Here is a 20092-nt window from a genome sequence, read left to right on the forward strand (position 1 = left end):
TGTCCAGTCTAATAAAATCCCTTATTTACATGTTCGTTAAACCCAAATTTTTGTATATATATATATATAAAATGCCCTTCAAATATATACCGAGTGTCAGCCAAATACGTCTGGATCTACCATTAGCTTTGATTTAGAAAAGGTTTTGCTTTTCCCTTTATTTTCTCTCCTTTCGAAAGGGGGTTTTCCTTTAATTTTTCTCATGAAAGGTATTTTCATCATTTCATGCCCTGCAGACTAAAGTTGAGGCCAAACATGCAGCTTGCTTCAAAGAGACAGTGTTTCATCCGATGACAAGATTGAGTTGCATGCAAACCCCTCTGCATGTACAACACAGAAGCTAAAAAGTAAGGGAATTGGGGTGTTTTTGAAAAGTTTTTATAAAGAATTTACAGTGTAAACTTTTAACTTGTTCGTAATCCCTTTTTTGTCCTCTTCGAAAGTTCTTTTTTTTTCTACTTTTTCATTACACACCCATGCGTACATAACCACTTTCGTCCAACGACTCCTTCCACTGACGGGCCCTCTCATTTGTCATTGTCCCAATTTGGGGAGGCAAAGGATAGAACGGCCTTTTGTGCTAAAAAGACTGTTTGTACTCGAATTGATGAAGAGACAACTTTAAGTTTCAGGTGACTTCGCATTGACAATTTATTGAATCTTTTTCCGTGTAATAAACTCACAGCTCTTTCAAGTGAGGAAATGTTCCCAAGAACTCTGGGATCTGTCCACTCAAGCTGTTGTTACTCAATTCACTGCAAGATTAAAGTTTGACACTGATCAGTGAAACTCAATCTAATCAATTAAGCAAGCTAAAAGCCAATTCGCAAGACTGTGTTTTACGCACATTATCTGAAGCGCAGTCAGGCCGCTGAAGTCTGGAAGGATGCCGTGCAAGCCTGAACTATTAAGGTGCCTAAGAAAGCAACGTCAAATGGAAAAAGTACATAAAATATTTCCTTTATGATTAAAAAGTTCCATGGCATTGAGGATTGGTGGAAGGGAGGCATCTGGTGTGTTGACCAAGGAAATGTTTGATCCAGCAGTCAGGCTCCGACCGACGTGATTGTAGAGAGTCCACTCATCTGACTGATAAGGTGGGATTATAGAACCGTTGCTGTTAAGCTTTTCGCCATCAACAAGGAAATCGAAAGACCTGCTCTTATTTTGGTAAGCTGCCTCTAACACTTCGGAGAAATAGAAATTATAGTAATATGTATTTTCTTCCAAACCCATCTCCGACGATGGGACTGTCAGAATCGTCGCATTGCTTGACGCTGGAGTTATGGCGTGGGCTAATGCCAGTCCCGGAATATCCGTGAAGTTTTTGATGAAGCTCATGTTATCTCTCGCCACAGTCACTACGCCGTCGATCTCACCACTTGGATGCCAATAACGATCATAAGGGTCATCAGGATACCTGCCAACAAAAGCCCGTCCATCATAATAAGATGTACTCTTAAATATAACCGCTTTGTGAAAAGTTCCTATATTCAGGTTTGAATTCTTGAATCCAAATGAAAAAAAAAAAGTCGGATTTGAATATGAATTCAAATAGGGACTGAGTCAAGGTATAGCCTTCATGGGCCCTGCCCCACCTCAATTGTTTTTTTTTTTTTAAAATTACATATAAATTTTAGGAAATTTCACTTTTTCTATATAAAAATTTTGAACAAAATTTAAAAACTTTAATTCTGCCTCCCTCATTAAAAGTTTTTGACTCCGCCATTGAATCCAAAACCTGAGTAAAATCCGAAACCAAATCAAATGTTATACTCGAATACACTTATGAATCTCAATTTTAATCATTAACTTCTGAAGCTCAATTTTAAATGTAATGAAGTTGACTTTTAAAGTGGACATTGTAAGGGCATTGGATATTGAATATTTACATGAGATACGAATTCTTAAATCCTAATCTGCACTGGTTTCTTAATTAGGTTTTAATTTTTTTTTACATTCAATCTAAATTGGATAGCTTAGCATCTCTAGGCACTCATCAAACTTTTGTAGAAGAAAAAGATTTACTTACAACCGGGGCTAGACTTGGATTTTCCAAGAAGTGTTATTTAATTAGAAGACTGATTCCTCTCTTTGCGTACCCACTATGAAACTTTTTTCTCTTAATCCATCACATGTATTTTTCTCTTCTTCTTCTTTTTCTTCTTCTATTTATTTCTTTTTCAATCATTCTCTCCGCACTACAATTAGTCAACCCAATGAAATTAAAGAAGAGACTTACCAATATGATCCTACATACACGAACACAATAAATATAAAAGGCAATTTTACTACCACTAAAACGACAGCATGAATGGTATCATTTATTTCTCTCTTAATTTTGGATGTGTTTAAATGAGCATTAAAACTTCAAAGTCATCAATGATGCTAAGTCACCATTCAATAGACACATACACACTCTAGTTATCTAAAGTCACCCAACCATTTAATCAAGGTTGTCCATTTAAAGCAGATGGATGGTTGATAGAAAAACAAGAAAAAAATGTATAAACTAATATTAAATAACAATTTTAGGTTGTTGGATGACTCTAAAATATCTAAATCCTTTTTGTCTCTCTTAAAGCTTTGAAACTATTTTGGGTTCTTGACAATTACCAGAATAAAGAAACACTAGAATTATAGGAATGGATGAATATTATATTTTCGGATTATTAAGATGCAAATAAAGAGTACTCTTGTAAAAATGGGTACTCAAACCGATCTCCGTATTGGGTAAGCTAAATATCCATTCAAATCATGAAGTTACCGCATTAATGAATAGGCCATTTCATTATTTAGTAATTCTTATGAATTTGTTGTGAATAGGAAAAAACATTAACTGTTGTTGTTTAAAAAAATGAATAAAAAATGCATAAAAATAATAATTTTTCCAGATTATTTAAAAATGCTCATTAAACACGACGCTCCTGAACCTGCCACTCGATCGAACTAATTCAGACCAATTCCAATAGCGTTGTTGTTTTCCTTCAAAAATTAACTAATTAAATACCGTGAAGTGCAAGCTAAACTGTAGCAGGCATTGATCTTTGGAACTTTTAAATCAGGCTTACATGCACCAACCGATCGTTTCAGAGTGTACGGATATAACTTTCGTCTTACCTGAGGAAGCCCTTCGCTCCAAAGGCTACCCTCTGCCAACGACGGAGGACGTCGTCCGTGTCCTCCGTTTCATACATTCCCCGCTCAAATTCCTTAACTTCGAGAGCAGAGATGAAGGATGTCTGGTTGAGCGACGTCTGAGCAACACAGACGCTGATGTTGCCTCTCTTGGGCGCATAAATCACTTCCCAATAAAGGGAGGTGTCTAATGAAGTTGTCACGCTGGCCCAATGGTTCCCATCAAATTGAAGATCGAAGGATGGTGGCGACGACTTCCCGTCGTAGTTGCCGTAGAAGAAGGATGCCCTTATCATGTGCTTCCTTCCCCTCGCCACGCCTGGTATCACGTAGCAGTTCTTCTTTTGGAAGGGAAAGTATCGGAGCGTCGTGTCTTCTTGGTAGTATGAATTGTTAACCTGGACCTTCGATGTTTGCCCTGTGTTAATATAGTGGCCGTCGCCGATCCATTTGATGCCCAGCTCGTCAGTGCGCGTACTCGTCGGAGCTCCGCAATCGATGCTCAAGGACACTAGAGGAAACAAAGGAAACTCAGGGGTTATGATTTATGAAGGGCATTCATTCTGGATGGCTCCATAGTTCATTGAAATCAAAATCTATCCTTTTGCGTATGAGCTCCCTTTTGAAGGTTAGGGGAATTAAACTAATTAAGAGCTCTGACTGTGCGGACTATACATGTGGGCATCTTTACTGCTTGATTAGCAGAAAAAAGAAAACAAGCCGAGGGTGAGATCAGGAGAACGCTTACGTACGCCTGTCAGCAAATCCTGAGAAAATTTGAATCGCTATGCATAAGCCGGCAAAAAGGACCACGGATCCTGCCATCTTGAAAGGTTGATATACCGATACAAGTCTCCCCGCTCAGAACAGTACTTCAGATGCTGAACCAACCTTCAGCTCCGCAAAGAAGGACTACAGAGATGTCCGGTTGATGTTTTGCCCCAGAGGCAAGCTTCTGTAAGGCATGAAACGTAGTGACATATTTTTAAAGAGTACGCGAAGGTAATTAAGAAGCCTTAGCAGAAGTCCCCGTTTGACAAGTATTCATCAACTGTCATTGTAGATGAAAGCCAACGGTCATAAAAAAATTCTTCAAGTTCATAGAATATCTCCTCTCAATGAAATAAATTGACCCCGATGGCCTTTGTCTGGACCTTATCTGCACGCCAGTCAAGGTCTAGACCTTGAAGAGCCCAGTAGTTGAAGCCTCCCTTTGACTGGAATCATCATTTCGTGGAAATTCTTCCTTCCGCTTTTAAAAGGATAAATCATTTGAGCCACCTGATGAAATGTGTTCATTTATCCAAGACCTGGAGTCAGTGGAACAGAATTTTTTGTTCCATATCGCAGCTAGATTTACGATAAATAGGATCTTCTAGTCCATCTAGTTGTGCTCAACGACGCAGCGGTTGGTTCATATCATAGGCCGATTTGTGGCCATATATTTTCAATTCATGGCAGTATGCATACTCTAAAAACTTTATGGCGCATGAAAATTGATATTTGAGTTAATATGAATTAGCCAACTGATGTGCAAAATAGGAACAAATAAAAATGTATACGCACACCTGTTCCTCTTAAATGGAGAGTGAGTTGCTCGGTGCAGGCAACAAGCATACGCCAAACAAATAAAAATGTATACGCCAACGAGTGTTGAAATTATGGAAAAAGAAATGTCTTTGAAAGTCTTGTTATTTTTTTCGATTTTCTTTTTTTTCATAAAAAAATTCTTTTTCCTATTAAACGGAAGCATTTTGGTCATCAACCATGCTGCTATTTTGGTCCTCAACCATACTGTGATACTGACACACCAAATTTTTGTGCACCAGTAGTAGCTTCATTTCAAAAGCCCAAAAGCAATTAAGAGCAACTTTCGAAAAAGCGCGCATCAAACTCCTTTTGATAGAGCAACTATATCATCCCTTCCCACCCGTGTATATGCAAATGAGAAGTCACCTTCTGAAAGAACTTGGACAATCTAAAGATTATCTACCAAAACAGAGCACAAGAGTTTGAGTTTGACATCGAAGCTTCGATTTAGATAAACGGTTTGCACATTTCAGTTCAGATACAAGAAATGAGAAAGCTTTCAAGGAAGTGCCCAGCAAACTGCCCAACTTCTTAATAAGTTGTTCATGTTATGAGCATCAACAACTCAAATCAGAATCCCATGTAATAGAATAACATGGAATGCAGGCAAAGAAGTTGCAGGCAGATTGCGTCATGAACTTGAAAAGTTGCCAGCGAAGGGGTTAATGCTGCATTAGGTTTCACTTTGCACTTGACATTGCTGCACATTATTAATCACTAAAAGAATATTAATAATGGCTGGGAGGAGACCTTCACTTGGTTGTGCTCCGTCCGCCGGTGATGGACGACTTCATTAGCGTATGAAGACGCTGTTGTGACAGGAGACGTGACACTGACTTGGCGGTGCCCCGTCGACCACGGTGATGGATGGACGGGTTCGTTAGCAAACAATCTATTTCGCTGTGAAGGGAGAACTCTTTTAACCGGGAGAGGAATTGTCGTCGACCTGGTGGTGATGATCTTGTGCGCAAGAAAATGTTTTCTTTTCTTCTTTTTTAAGAAAAAATCAAACATACGCACACAGGCGCCCAATATAAAGCGCTGATACCGATGGCCATATACGCTTGCGCCTAACATTTCCATGCTTTTGGCATGGTGACTCATTTCGTTGTAAGGGGACCCTCTTGAGCTTTGCTGTGGTTTCAGCGACGTTGAACCATGTGTATTGTAGCTTAATCGTTGCAGATATATATATAGATGTTGATTAAGTATTTTTCTCTCAAAACAAGCACACACACACACACCAAGCCCTGAATCAAATTGATAAGCTTAGAATTAACAATAGGCTGAATCGAATCGAAATCTGAATCACTTGCACATGAAATGTTTAGAATACAGGTCTTCAATCTAAAATTTAAAAATAAAAATACAAAAAAGAATGACTGCTGCATTAACCTTAAGATAGTCAAATGATAAGTTGGAAATAATAATAGTATTTTAATATAATAGATTAATAAAAAATAGAAAATATTATGAAGCTTGCTGCCTGGCCTTTCAGCGTCCACATATAAAAATCTCTCTCTTTTTCTCTCAAAGTGGAGTTGCCCTCTGATAGAGTTTAACTTGGTTGGGAGGAGAATCTAACTTGGTTGTGGTCAGTCCTCCCGTGATGGTTCATTAGCATATGAAGACGCTGTTGTGACAGGGAGACGTGACATTGACATGTCGGTGCCCCGTCGTCGACCACGGACGATCTTTTTCGCTGTCGAGTGACACAACTGATTGTCGTCGACCGGGTTGTGCTCCGCCGTGTACGTTCCGTGGTCGACGAATTCAAGTGCGCCCTGAGAATACTTGAATTGTATTCTCCTTTTTACGAGAATTTGGGAAGTGTCATCACATAGCACAGAATTTGAGGCATTTTGGACATGGTTTTGCTGATCTTGTACGCAAGAACATGTGTTTTTTTTAATGTAAAAACAAACACACACAGGTGCCCATGGCCATGTACGTTTCGCCTAACATTCCTATGCTTTTGCAATGATTGACTCATTTTATTATAAAGGGATTCTCTTGAACCAAGTGTATTGTACCTTACTTGTTGCAGCTTTATTTATATATATATTTATTTATTTATTTATTTATATATATATATATATATATATATATATATATAAATTGAATTGTGAATATCTAAGTCACCATTTACTCATTCTATATAACGTATATAAATATTCCTAAAAGAAAGAATGGAGGAACTTAGGATGAATTGAGATGGTATAATTACCTTGAAAATATCAACCATTTTTTAAAGGGACAAAAGAAAAAAAAATAAGAGACCATGCCTGTCAGCACGCTAAGGTTGTTTTGCCTCCATAAGGTGTTTCATGCCTCCCTGTCCCCTTTAGGTGGGTCTCGCATAAAAAAGAATATTTATATTTATATTTTTAAAATATACTTTTGAAGTGCTAAGTGGTCTTTTGATCAAAATGAGTCCGGCTTTATTTTGGGCAAGTGTAGGCTCATTATAAAATTTTTGATGCGAGATCGAGTTGAAAAGCAAGGGAGAGGCTCCCGCACCCACCAGACCCAAAATAGTGTTAGAAATTGTTATTTGGCCTCAATTTTAGATTTTGAATTGAAATTTTGATTGGAATCTAAGTTGGACCTAAGATCGGTTGTCTGGATCTATTTGCCTAATTTGGACTTGATTTTGCTTTTTGGGTTCAGTTATGGACTTTGGCTTTGTATTTCATATTAGGGTGTAGTCTTTGGACCTAGAGCTTAGACTTGGATTCAGATCTCGTTATGAGGTTGGATTTTGTATCTAAACCTTGAATTTGGATTCAGATATGGATCGAAGCGTCCGTTTTGGACTTACGACCGAGATTTGGACTTGGTTGGGAATCTAGAGGTTTGCTTTGGATTTAGGGTCGCTATTTGGATTTGGATATGGATCTGGAAACCTGTTTTAGATCTAAAGTCGAGATTTAGATTTGGATATGGATATAGGCATATGTTTTGGGCCTAGAACAGAGATTTGGATTTAGGTATGGATCTAGAGGTTGGTTTTTGGATTGAGCCTGAGCCAAACGTCTGAAATTTTATCCGAATATGATACCCGTGTGAAACCGATTATAATTACTGAAATCTGTCCGAATATATCGAATATAGTCGTTTATGAAAAATTTGACGTGATAGCATCAATTTGTTAGTTTTGCAATGAGTGGAAATGAGCATCAAGGAGGAATAATGGGGAAAAGTTTGGCTGAAGGTAAGCATAGATGGGATGCTAAGGACATGTTTTATTATTTGAGTAAGTATCATATGTTGAAAGATGTTAAAGTGTGCCTAATATGTGAAGCAGGAGATTGCATATCAACAACAGGAATCCTGTATGAATTGTATATACTATTTTTAAGAGGTTGGGTGAGATTCACATGCAACGGATTCACATAAAGACCTGAAATACATGCATGGGTCAACTGAACTCACATATAACAGATATAACTTAATCAGCAGATGACATGCGCAACGGGTACAACAGGGTTCATGCTATGAAAATATTTATATAGTAGCAAATATTATTTATAAAGCAAGGATGCTTTTGCTGTCTTTCATGGGGATGCGGCTTGTCCTTTATGCTTGAAGAAGCTATAAAGCTAAGGTAGCTTATTATGTGCCATCAAATAACATGGAACCTATTGAGGCCACTTCAGGAATGAAATAACTTAAATACTTTATTCTCGATCACAACGTTAGCTGGCGATGGCTTGGGATGTTGACTTCAAAGGTGTGCATAGACGACAGCTAGCCAACTAGCATGTGAAGTAAGATAACCGAGCCCACAGGTACTCCAACGATTATCGGCTTCATATTTCTTACGCCATTTGTTGGTGACGGACTTGGATTGCCTTCTGTGATGTCGTTTCCTGTTATACTGGAAAAAGGAGATAATTAAAAAGACTCATCCCGTGCTATTTATGAATGAAATACCATTACCAAATTACAGATATCATACTTTTATTTTGCCATGCCATGTATGGAATACGCAAACTACAGTAACCATATCTTTAGTTTGCATATACCATTTGATGGTATCCAACCACCCAGGGCATGCTTCACACACACACACACACACAATATATGTTGATCACCATGCTGTGTCACTTACGTTAGTTTTATTTTTTTATTTCCTGTCACTGATGCCGGTAAGGGTCCAGTGAAATTATTGTATGCCAGGTTCCTGCAACGAGCCAATGGAAATCTATCATACTAAGTCCAATTGTTGAGTAAGCAAACTTGCATATTCACACTGTACGATTGAACTTAACCAGCACCAAGACCAGGCATGTGAGCATCAGTAGGAGCGGAGCTACATGTGAGCATGTGTGGGCAATTGTCTATACAGTCTAATAAAAATTCCTTATTTGCATATTGATTAAACACAATTTTTTTTCACATTTACATATAAATTTCTCCTTAAATAAACAGTTAGTGCCCCTCAACTTTTCACGGGCTTTGGTCCACAACTTTTTTCCTTTTATTTTCTATCCTTTCAAAAGGGGTCTTCGTTTAATTTTTCTCATCAAGGTTATTTCGAGGCCCAAGCATGCAACTTACTTCAGGGAGACAGTATTTCATCCATTGATTGCTTTGACTGAAAAGCCCCGAATCCGATTGGACGCCCTCTTATTTGACATGGTCCCGTTTGGGCATGTAGGGGGCCAGCCTTCTTTAGAACTAAAGAAAGCAACACAGGATAGATTGGGGGAAAGCAGTAAAGAATTGAATCCTTTTGTGCTAAAAGGACTGATTGTACTCGAATTGATAAAAGACAACTTTAAGTTTCGGGTGACCTGGCATTGGCAATTTATTGAATCTTTTTCCTTTATTTTTTTTTTCATGCGATAAACTCACAGTTCTTTCAAGTGAGGAAATGTTCCCAAGAACTCTGGGATCTGTCCACTCAAGCTGTTGTTGCTCAATTCACTGCAAGATCAAAGTTGACATTGATCAGTGAAACTCTGTCTAGTTGATTAAGCAAGGTAAAAGCCAATTAGTATGACTCTGTTTTACGCACATTATCTCAAGTGCAGTCAGGCCGCTGAAGTTTGGAAGTATGCCGCCCAAGTTTGAATTATTAAGATGCCTAGCAAAGCAACGTCAAATGGAAAAAGTACATCAAATATTTCCTTTATGATCAAAATTTGAATATTTTGTACTCACAGTTCAGTCACTCGTGGTAGATCGTTCATGTTGCAGTTGAGCCAGTCCCAAGTGGATCCTAGGGGAAGACATGGATCACCTGCCCAATACTGAAGTTGTTGATACGGACCCTGCAACACCTCTAACGCCTTCACTGCAAACCATTGTCAAAAAAATTGGTAAAAACAGATCTGCATTTTCACCACAATTCAAGAAACGTAGAAAACTAGATAAACTTTTTGTAATTATCTAAAAGCAATAATTTGTAAGGAAGAAAAAGAAATCCTTTTACATCTTAAGTTCTCCTCCTTAAGAAATAATGGGAAGTCATTGTATACATCTGTCCTTTCCTGTGGTGAGAATGCATTAGATGCCAGTCACTCTTACAAGTGCAACAAATATTAGTTAACATTAAAGTAGGAAAAAAGCCTGAAACGAAAGCTGGTTATATGCACATGGCTGTGCATGGTGCACAGCGTATGTGCATGACACCTACTCCAGAAAGTGGGTCAGGGGCCTCCTGCAAGCGGGCTAGTGAAACACATAAAACATGTTATGCACCAAGAAAAGTTTCATAAATAAAATTACAGGAAATGACAACCGAAGAGGTTATGTGCACAGGATGTGCAATGACCAAAATATCTTCATTAAATTAACCAAAAAAAAAACTTTTTAAAAGTGTGAAAAAGGATTACGAAAAGTTAAAAAAAAAACTAATTTTTTTTATTAAAAATTTCAAAAATACCCTCCACCCCTTTGGTTGCTGGCAGAGAAGCGTGCATGCAACTCGATCCGAATGACAACTTCAACTTTGTTTTTGAAGTGCAATATCACATATGAAACCTTATAATCAAAATTAAGTAGATTAAATGGCTTACTTATCACCTGTTTATACAATCTTTCTCTTCATTTATTGATTAAGTGCATACAAAATTATATAAGCGAAGTTGTTACGGGTTGTCTGATAAATAAAGGGTTATGGGTTGGCTGGTAAATATAATTGACGATTCATAAGTGCCCCATGTCTGTTACACTGTCACAATTCTATATTTATCTGAGAGAGAAAGGGAGAGAGAGAGAGAGAGAGAGAAAGAGAGAGAGTGGTTATCTCAAGCTTAGAAATCAATACTCAGGCCCAACAGGAAGTTGGAAGGACACAACGAACCAATAGACGATGGAGAGAAAGAGAGATACCATCATTTTCGTTGGTTCCATTTGTAAGTCCACTCTTGATCAATTTAAAAAGTTCCATGGCATTGAGGATTGGAGGAAGGGAGGCATCTGGTGTGTTGACCAAGGAAATGTTTGATCCAGCAGTCAGGCTCCGACCGACGTGATTGTAGAGAGTCCACTCATCTGACTGATAAGGTGGGATTATAGAACCGTTGCTGTTAAGCTTTTCGCCATCAACAAGGAAATCGAAAGACCTGCTCTTATTTTGGTAAGCTGCCTCTAACACTTCGGAGAAATAGAAATTATAGTAATATGTAGCATCTTCCAAATCCGTCTCCGACGATGGGACTGTCAGAGTCGTCGCATTGCCCGACGCTGCCTGTTATGGCGTGGGCTAATGCCAGTCCCGGAACATCCGTGAAGTTTTTGATGAAGCTCATGTTATCTCTCGCCACAGTCACTACGCCGTCGATCTTACTTGATGGATGCCAGTAACGATCGTAAGGGTCATCAGGATACCTGCCAACAAAAGCCCGTCCATCAGAATAATATGTACTCTTAATTATGTGGCTTCTTGAAAAGTTCCAATATTCAGGTTTGAATTCAGATTTGAATCCAAATGAAAAAAAAAAGTCATATCTGTATATGAATCCAAATAGGACAGAATCAAGGTAGGGCCTGCATGGGCCCTGCCCCACCTCAATTTTTTTTAAAAAAATTTACATATAAATTTTAGAAAATTTCACTTATTTCATATAAAAATTTTGAAAAAATTTAGAAACTTTAACTCAGCCTCCCTCATGAAAATTTTTTGACTCCGCCATTGAATCCAAAACCTGAGTAAAATCCGAAACCAAATCAAATGTGATACTCGAATACACTTATGAATCTCAATTTTAACCATTAACTTCTGAAACTCAAATCTGACTTTTAAAGTGGACATTGTAAGGGCATTGGATATTGAATATGTACTTGAGATTAAATCTGATCTGAATTTGAATCTGAATCCAGTCGGATATTTCTGGATATCCAAATTTGATGAGATACGAATTCTTAAATCCTAATCTGCACTGATTTCTTAATTAGGTTTTAATTTTTTTTATATTCAATCTAAATTGGATGGCTTACCATCTCTAGGCACTCATCAAACTTTTGTAGAAGAAAAAGATTTACTTACAACCGGGGTAGACTTGGATTTTCCAAGAAGTGTTATTTAATTAGAAGACTGATTCCTCTCTTTGCGTACCCACTATGAAACTTTTTTCTCTTAATCCATCACATGTTTTTTTCTCTTCTTCTTCTATTTATTTCTTTTTCAATCATTCTCTCCGCACTACAATTAGTCAACCCAATGAAATTAAAGAAGCGACTTACCAATATGATCCTACATACACGAACACAATAAATATAAAAGCCGATTTTACTACCACTAAAAGGACAGCATGAATGGTATCATTTATTTCTCTCTTAATTTTGGATGTGTTTAAATGAGCATTAAAACTTCAAAGTCATCAATGATGCTAAGTCACCATTCAATTTATATATATATATATATATATATATATATATATATATATATATATATATATATATATATTGACACACACACTTTGGTTATAAAGTCACTCAACCATTTAGTCAAGGTTGTCCATTTAAAACAGATGGATGGTTGATAGAAAAGCAAGAAAAAAATGTATAAACTAATATTAAATAACAATTTTATGTTGTTGGATGACTCTAAAATATCTAAATTCTCTTTGTCTCTCTTAAAGCTTTGAAACTCTTTTGGGTTCTTAACAATTACCAGAATAAAGAAACACTAGAATTATAGGAATGGATGAATATTATATTTTCGGATTATTAGGATGCAAATAAAGAGTACTCTTGTAAAAATGGCTACTCAAACCGATCTCCCTACTGGGTAAGATAGATATTTATTCATATCATGAAGTTGCCGCATTAATGAATCGGCCATTTCATTATTTAGTAATTCATTTGAATTTGTTGTGAATAGGAAAAAACATTAACTGTTGTTCTTTAAAAAAATGAATAAAAAATGCATAAAAATAATAATGTTTCCAGATTATTTAACAATGCTCGTTAAACACGACGCTCCTGAACCTGCCACTGGATCGAACTAATTCAGGCCAATTCCGATAGCAGTGTTGTTTTCCTTCAAAAATTAACCAATTAAATACCGTGAAGTGCAAGCTAAACTGTACCAGGCATTGATCTTTGGAACTTTTAAATCAGGCTTACATGCACCAACCGATCGTTTCAGAGTGTACGGATATAACTTTCGTCTTACCTGACGAAGCCCTTCGCTCCAAAGGCTACCCTCTGCCAACGACGGAGGACGTCGTCCGTGTCCTCCGTTTCATACATTCCCCGCTCAAATTCCTTAACTTCGAGAGCAGAGATGAAGGATGTCTGGTTGAGCGACGTCTGAGCAACACAGACGCTGATGTTGCCTCTCTTGGGCGCATAAATCACTTCCCAATAAAGGGAGGTGTCTAATGAAGTTGTCAGGCTGGCCCAATGGTTCCCATCAAATTGAAGATCGAAGGATGGTGGCGACGACTTCCCGTCGTAGTTGCCATAGAAGAAGGATGCCCTTATCATGTGCTTCCTTCCCCTCGCCACGCCTGGTATCACGTAGCAGCTCTTCTTTTGGTAGGGAAAGTAACGGAGCGTCTTGTCTTCTTGGTAGTATGAATTGCTCACCAGGACCTTCGCTGTTTTCCCTGTGTTAATATAGTCGCCGTCGCCGACCCATTTGATGCCCAGCTCGTCGGTGCGCGTACCCGTCGGATCTCCGCAATCGATGCTCAAGGACACTAGAGGAAACAAAGGAAAGTCAGGGGTTATGATTTATGAAGGGCATTCGGCTCCATAGTTCATTGAAATCAAAATCTATCCTTTTGCGTATGAGCTCCCTTTTGAAGGTTAGGGGAATTAAACTAATTAAGAGCTTTGACTGTGCGGACTATACATGTGGGCATCTTTACTCCTTGATTAGCAAATAAAAGGAAACAAGCCGAGGGTGAGATCAGGAGAACCCTTACGTACGCTTGTCAGCAAATCCTGCGAAAATTTGAATCGCTATGCATAAGCCGGCAAAAAGGACCACGGATCCTGCCATCTTGAAAGGTTGATATACCGATACAAGTCTCCGCGCTCAGAACAGTACTTCAGATGCTGAACCAACCTTCAGCTCCGCAAAGAAGGACTAATGTTTTGCCACAGAGGCAAGCTTCTGTAAGGCATGAAAGGTAGTGACATATTTTTAAAGAGTACGCGAAGGTAATTAAGAAGCCTTAGCAGAAGTCCCCGTTTGACAAGTATTCATCAACTGTCATTGTAGATGAAAGCCAACGGTCATAAAAAAATTCTTCAAGTTCATAGAATATCTCCTCTCAATGAAATAAAGTGACCCCGATGGCCTTTGTCTGGACCTTATCTGCACGCCAGTCAAGGTCTAGACCTTGAAGAGCCCAGTAGTTGAAGCCTCGCTTTGACTGGAATCATCATTTCGTGGAAATTCTTCCTTCCGCTTTTAAAAGGATAAATCATTTGAGCCACCTGATGAAATGTGTTCATTTATCCTAGACCTGGAGTCAGTGGAACAGAATTTTTTGTTCCATATCGCAGCTAGATTTACGATAAATAGGATCTTCTAGTCCATCTAGTTGTGCTCAACGACGCAGCGGTTGGTTCATATCATAGGCCGATTTGTGGCCATACATTTTCAATTCATGGCAGTATGCATACTCTAAAAAATTTATGACGCATGAAAATTGATATTTGAGTTAATATGAATTAGCCAACTGATGTGCAAAATAGGAACAAATAAAAATGTATACGCACACCTGTTCCTCTCAAATGGAGAGTGAGTTGCTCGGTGCAGGCAACAGCTCGGTGCAGGCAACAAGCATACGCCAAACGAAAAAAAGGTATATTGCTGAAATTATTGAAAAAGAAATGTCTTTGAAAGTCTTGTTATTTTTTTCGATTTTCTTTTTTTCTCATAAAAAAAATTCTTTTTTCTATTATACAGAAGCATTTTGGTCCTCAACCATGCTGGTATTTTGGTCCTCAACCATACTGTGATACTGACACACCAAAGTTTTGTGCACCAGTAGTAGCTTCATTTCAAAAGCCCTAAAGCAATTAAGAGCAACTTTCGAAAAAGTGCGCATCAAACTCCTTTTGATAGAGCAACTATATCATCCCTTCCCACCCGTGTATATGCAAATGAGAAGTCACCTTCTGAAAGAACTTGGACAATCTAAAGATTATCTACCAAAACAGAGCACAAAAGTTTGAGTTTGACATCAAAGCTTCGATTTAGATAAACCGTTTGCATATTTCACTTCAGATACAAGAAATAAGAAACCTTTCAAGGCCATGCCCAGCAAACTGCCCAACTTCTTAATAAGTTGTTCATGTTCTGAGGATCAACAACTCAGATCAGAATCCCATGTAATAGAATAACATGGAATGCATGTTGAATCTTAAGCAGCGGAACGGCGTCTGTGAAGTAGGTCCACCACCAACAGCGTGTCAAATGCAAGACCTGTGAGCAAGAGAGGAAGACAAAAACAAGAGAAAAATTGATTTTGGGGGTTTGCTTCTGAGAGACGCACAGTTGATTTCTCAACATTTTTTTTGTTAGATGAATAAAGGCTGGGCTTTATAGACCGCCTCTCAGGATTTCCCCAAATCTCAGCTACGGTTATGGCATGAAGACTTATGGTAAGAATTAAAACAGAAACTTTAATATTTGATTTATTTCCTGTTTTAATTCCATAACTGCAGGATCTCCTTTGCAGTTATAGAGGGAAAGGGATCAGGCTCAAGGCCACTAGCCAACATCTCCCACTTGGCCATGAGACCGACAGTTTGCTTCCACTTTATGTGGGTTTTTTGTTTCTAAGTTACGAGGTTTTCCCTCATTGGTTTGTCCATCGTAACTTTTCAAATATATCTCAACCCCATATGGGCTACATGCTTAGTAAACAAGTCTTCTGATATTCCCTTGGTAAGGGGATCTGCTACCATGTCATTGGTAGGCATGTATTCAACTGAGATTTCATTTTTCTCAATAATTTCATGAACATAATGGTATTTCACCATTATATGTTTACCTTTCGAGCTCACAGCTCCATTTTTCATAAGTGATATCGCTGCTTGATTATCACAATATAGTTGAACTGGTTCATGATCAAGATCTAATTTCAAGTCTTTCAAGAACCGATTTATCCAGACAGCAAATGTGGCAGCAACATTGCATGCTACATATTCTGCTTCTTGTGTGTGTTGAGCAACACATCCCTGTTTCTTACAAGACCAGGCTATCGCTCCACCTCCAAAGAGGAATACATAACCAGATGTAGACTTACTATCATCTTTGCATCCTGTAAAATCCGCATCTGAATAGCCAACTAAGGTCAGCTCATCAGTTTGGTAGGACAATTTTAGTCCCTTTGTTCATTTAATATACCGAAAAATCCTTTTGACTGCTTGCCAATGTGGTCATCCAGGATTACTTTGATAATGACTTACCAGACCGATAGGAAAACTTATGTCAGGTCTGGTACACACCATTAGATACATTAGACTACCAACAGCCTGTGCATAAGGAACATGTAATTTCTGTAGTTCTTCTCCAGGACATCCAATGGGTTTTCTGTCATTAGAAAGATCTACTAATTCCCATACTTTATTCTTTTCTATGGATTCAATTTCTTCATCCATAGCATTCATCCAATCCGACGATTCATGCTAGCTAATGGCTTCATCATATGTCAGATTGTCAGACATTTTGTCAATATCTGCAAAATAGCATAGCTCCTCTGCAAGATATATATAATAATCACTCAAATATGAAGGTGGAGCTCTTGGTCTTTTACGACCTAACAAAGTCTGAGTTGATAACATAGTTGGTTCATTACCTAACTGTTCCTCAATCGGTTCATTACCTGACTGTTCCTCAGACAATTCATGCTCAGTTGGTTCATTACCAAACTGATCTCCAGTCGGTTCATTGCCAGACTGATCTACAGTCGGTTCATTGCCAGACTGATCTCTAGTCGGTTCATTGCCAGACTGATCCGCAGTTGGTTCATTACCAAACTGTACTCCAATCAATTCTTGCTCAGTTGGTTCATTACCAAACTGATCTCCAGTCGGTTCATTGCCAGATTGATCTACAGTCGGTTCATTGCCAGACTGATCCACAGTTGGTTCATTACCAAACTGTACTCCAGTCGGTTCTTTGTTAGACTGATCATCTGAATAAATCAGATCCTCCAGTAGATCGTTATGATCTTTCACTGGATTACTATCATTGTTATTTAGTTCTTCAAGGAACTCCACATCTCTACTTTTTATGAGACCCATAGTAGAGTGATATAATCTGTAGCCTTTGGATTCTTTTAGATATCCAATAAACACACATCTTACTGATATGTTATCCAATTTATCCATTTTTGGATCTAAAACTTTTACATGTACTACAGATCCCCATCTCTTGAGATGTCTTAAGTCTGGTTTCACACCAGTCCATCTCTCATAAGGAGTGATTGGGACTGCCTTGCAGGGCACTCGATTTATATACATGGTTGTTAACACAGTCTCTTCCAAAAAAACTTTGGGTAATTGTGCACCTGCCAACATGGATCTCACCATGTTCAAGAGGGTTTTGTTACACCTCTCAGCGACACCATTTTGCTGTTGTGTCCTAGACATTGTTCTTTGTCTATTAATTCCAAGGTCTTTGCAGTGTTCGAAGAATTCATTTGATGTATATTCACCTCCTCGATCAAACCTTATAACCTTGATGTTTTTCCCAAGTTGTCTCTCGACTTCATATTTATATTCCTTGAATTTTTCAAGTGCTTATGACTTATATTTAATAAGATAAATATATCCAAATCTTGAAAAGTCATCAATAAAAGTTATAAAATATAACTTTCTACTATGTGTTTGGACTCTAAAAGGTCCACAAATATCGGTGTGGATTATTTCTAATAGATCAGTGGCTCAAATTACTTCAGATGGAAAGGGTTTTCTTGCCATCTTTCCATATAAACACATATCACATTTCGTGAAATCATTTGCTTTAAAGTCAGGTATAATACCTTGTTGTGCTAGAATCTTCATGTTGTTGATGCTTACATGACCTAATCTTTCGTGCCATAGATTTGTATTCACATTCATCACACAATCAATATAATCAATATAAGCAGAACCAGAAGATTTATTCATTTCATTGAGTTTGAACATATCATGTTCTTTAACATATTTTCCATCAAACATGGTCCTTCCATGTTTTCCCACTGTAACTTTCCCTAGAGTAAAACGAACTTCAAAACCTTTTCCAGTCAAAGTAGGGACTTACACTAAATTCCTTCGCATGGAGGGAACATACACGACTTCAGTAAGAATGACACTTGTACCCCCAACATTCAGTCGATATGTCCCAACTCTCATTACATCACAGTATGAGTTGTTACCCATATAAACTTTTTGCATTCCTGAACTCAGGTTTTCCATACGAATCATGTCTTCTTTTGTTTTTGCAATGTGACGTGTAGCTCCCGAATCGACCCACCAACCAGTTAGATCTCCATCTGCAAACAAGAACTTTGACATAACACAAATGACTTCTTCGTTGTAGTCTTCATGTTGTTTTTCTTTGTTTTTGTTGTTCTGACTCTTATTGTCCTGCAGTTCTTTGGTCAAACGTTCTTGCTGAATGGCTAACTGTATAAGGAGTTTCTCTAGAGTCAAATAGTCAAACTAAAGGCTCAAAGCTGTGACAGCCATATCCCAAGAAGGTGGTAAGCTATTAGAATAGTGCATATTTGCATATTATCAGATATTACATTTCCCACTACTGCTGGGTTCTTAGCCATGACCAACATTTTGTTAACATGGTCAACAACTCTATCTGACTCCTTCATTTTATACGAGGTATATTGTTCTAACAATAGTTGAACATACATAGTAGTAGTAGTGTTGAATTTGGATGAAATGCTATCTAACATATCTTTTGCGGTTGGGCAATCTTCAAACACTCTGATCAGATCATCTTTCATGAATGTTAACACTATGGTTTTAGCCATCAAGTCATCATTCTCAAAAGTCTCATATTCCTTCTTTTCCTCATCTGTAGGTTTCTCTCCTAAACAGGAAAAAGGCTTGTTGATCACATGAATCAATCTTTTTAAAGTTAAGGCCAACAATATTCTACGTTTCCATGCATGAAAATTATTTCCACTAAGTTTTTCAGTCTTGACCAACTCAAAGGCTCCCACAAAGTACAATTGTACAATAAACATGAAGCAAACAATGAAAATACCATGTCAGGAAATTCCCAGTAGAAGTCTAAGGCATATCAAGAAGCAACACAATGTGAATTTCTTCTTTTATTTCCAAATTTATATTCAGAACTCTTTTGCTTCCAAGTTTTGATAGCAGTACTTGTTGGATCTTAAGCAACAATTATATCCAAAGAAAAAATCCAAAAGATTATTTAAATTCAAATCTTACCAATGTGGATCCACACACAATAACATCAACACTTTATTTGATATGTTTTTTTTTTTTAAAACAAATAAAGTGGATCCAATATGAACATGTTTCAACATAATATCCATATCCAAATACGACACAATGTTTGTAACGCCATTGGGTCATGCACACACAAAATAACAAAAATCCATAAGCATACATGCTGACCATTTTCAGCTTTTTGCACGAGGATCTCACTATTGTAGTCATTTTGGAATTAATTCCATGACAATCTCTATTTTATACCATCAATTCCCTTCTCATAGTATTTTTTAGAACTCTTTTTCTGCATTTTTTTTTAAGGGTACCAGTACGTAATTGTACATAAAAATCTCTATTTTCTGCCAAAATTACAAAACAATTTACTGTAACCCTCTTTTAGCAATTTATGAGAAATTAGAGGGTACCACCATGCAATTTCGTATTAAATTCCTGGTTTTTGCTGAAATTAACTTTCGCAAGCCTC

At 37.7% G+C, this 20092-nt stretch overlaps 1 protein-coding gene across 1 annotated transcript; it reads right to left on the reverse strand.

The window, feature by feature from the left end:
• Positions 1 to 879: 879 nt before the first annotated feature.
• Positions 880 to 3485, reverse strand: LOC126410067 (uncharacterized protein At1g24485-like). The gene is made up of 2 exons (XM_050077885.1): positions 3121 to 3485; positions 880 to 1420 (listed from the first exon to the last, which is right to left on the reverse strand). The coding sequence occupies exons 1-2, from the start codon at positions 3432 to 3434 to the stop codon at positions 931 to 933; spliced, it is 804 nt and encodes a 267-aa protein (XP_049933842.1). The 5' UTR covers positions 3435 to 3485; the 3' UTR covers positions 880 to 930.
• Positions 3486 to 20092: the final 16607 nt, after the last annotated feature.

The sequence above is a fragment of the Nymphaea colorata genome, chromosome 5 (assembly GCF_008831285.2).
Source record: "Nymphaea colorata isolate Beijing-Zhang1983 chromosome 5, ASM883128v2, whole genome shotgun sequence".
Classification (NCBI taxonomy): Eukaryota; Viridiplantae; Streptophyta; class Magnoliopsida; order Nymphaeales; family Nymphaeaceae; genus Nymphaea; species Nymphaea colorata.

Coding starts and splice junctions, on each gene's coding strand:
- LOC126410067 (XM_050077885.1), bottom strand. CDS start 3,434: ATGATAAGGGCATCCTTCTTCTACGGCAACTACGACGGGAAGTCGTCG. Junction 1,421..3,120: donor GGAGCGAAGGGCTTCCTCAG/GTAAGACGAAAG, acceptor TTTTGTTGGCAG/GTATCCTGATGACCCTTATG.